Source organism: Diadema antillarum, unplaced genomic scaffold (genome assembly GCF_040938485.1).
Source record: "Diadema antillarum isolate AM-2024a unplaced genomic scaffold, OU_Dant_1.0 seq00000829_RagTag, whole genome shotgun sequence".
Lineage (NCBI taxonomy): Eukaryota > Metazoa > Echinodermata > Echinoidea > Diadematoida > Diadematidae > Diadema > Diadema antillarum.
The window spans coordinates 244,051-245,000 of NW_027271705.1; the positions used below are offsets into that span (position 1 = coordinate 244,051).

Consider the following 950-nt stretch of genomic DNA (forward strand, 5'->3'; position numbering starts at 1 on the left):
ATGGCTTATTTTCTCACATATTCCCCCTCTCTGAGCAAAACACACACCTATCTTACGCCTACTGGTATCTGCGGACCAAACTGCCAAAAGTGAGTGAGAAATAATCATTCATAACTGAAGGTATTGATTGATACGGAAATTCATTCCATCACAGTTTAATAATAGTATGCAATAATGGAGCTGATCTCTTACAAATATTCACATTAAAAAATGATGGTAATCTTAGGTAGATGGTATGCAGGTATCATTTCTAGAGAATGTATAGTTGCTTCACCGCGCCACATCCTTAAGAAGCAAATTGTCCAACTGCACCTTATTTAGTGTCTATTTGATTATGATGACGGGAATGCGATGTCTATACTTCCTCAGAAAGAACACAGACACACCGACTGCGGCACCAATGAGGGCTAACACTGCAAACGCGATGCCAACGCTCGATCCCGAACTCGACCCCGACGTTCGGGCTTTCATTCCCCCTTTCATTGACGTCGGAGCTTTTCTTCCAATCATGTTAAAGGGCCCCTGGCCAGCTTCTCCCCAGAAGCCAAATGCTCCGTCGCTGAATATATTTGGGTTTCCACTCTCTCCAGCGTCAGGTGTATCTGGCAGGTCGATATCTATGTCCGGTGTATCTGGTGCGTCTGGTGTATCGACGTCAATGTCGGGTGTGTCTGGGGAATCCGGCGTATCCGGACTGTCCGGTATATCTGGGCTGTCAGGCGCATCAGGCGCATCAGGGGCGTCGGGCATGTCCGGTGTATCTGGGTAATCCACCTGATTCATCGGTCCGTTGCGTTCGAGGATGCTCTGGCGCATTTGGGGAGGGTGAGGCGCAACAGGCTGAAAGTTCTTGATGTTCCGAAATGGCTGCACTGGACCGTCCGGCACCGGGAAAGGTCTACCATACACAGCAACGCACATAGCTGTCGGGGATTAAATGGGAAGTGGAA

At 48.5% G+C, this 950-nt stretch overlaps 1 protein-coding gene across 1 annotated transcript in view; it reads right to left on the reverse strand.

The window, feature by feature from the left end:
• Positions 1 to 324: 324 nt before the first annotated feature.
• The window catches only part of LOC139740049 (uncharacterized), a 1,173-nt gene continuing 547 nt past the window's right edge, over positions 325 to 950 (reverse strand). The window contains exon 2 of the mRNA XM_071650640.1: positions 325 to 923. Coding sequence (XP_071506741.1) covers positions 325 to 923 — 599 coding nt within the window. The remainder of the gene's footprint in view (positions 924 to 950) is intronic.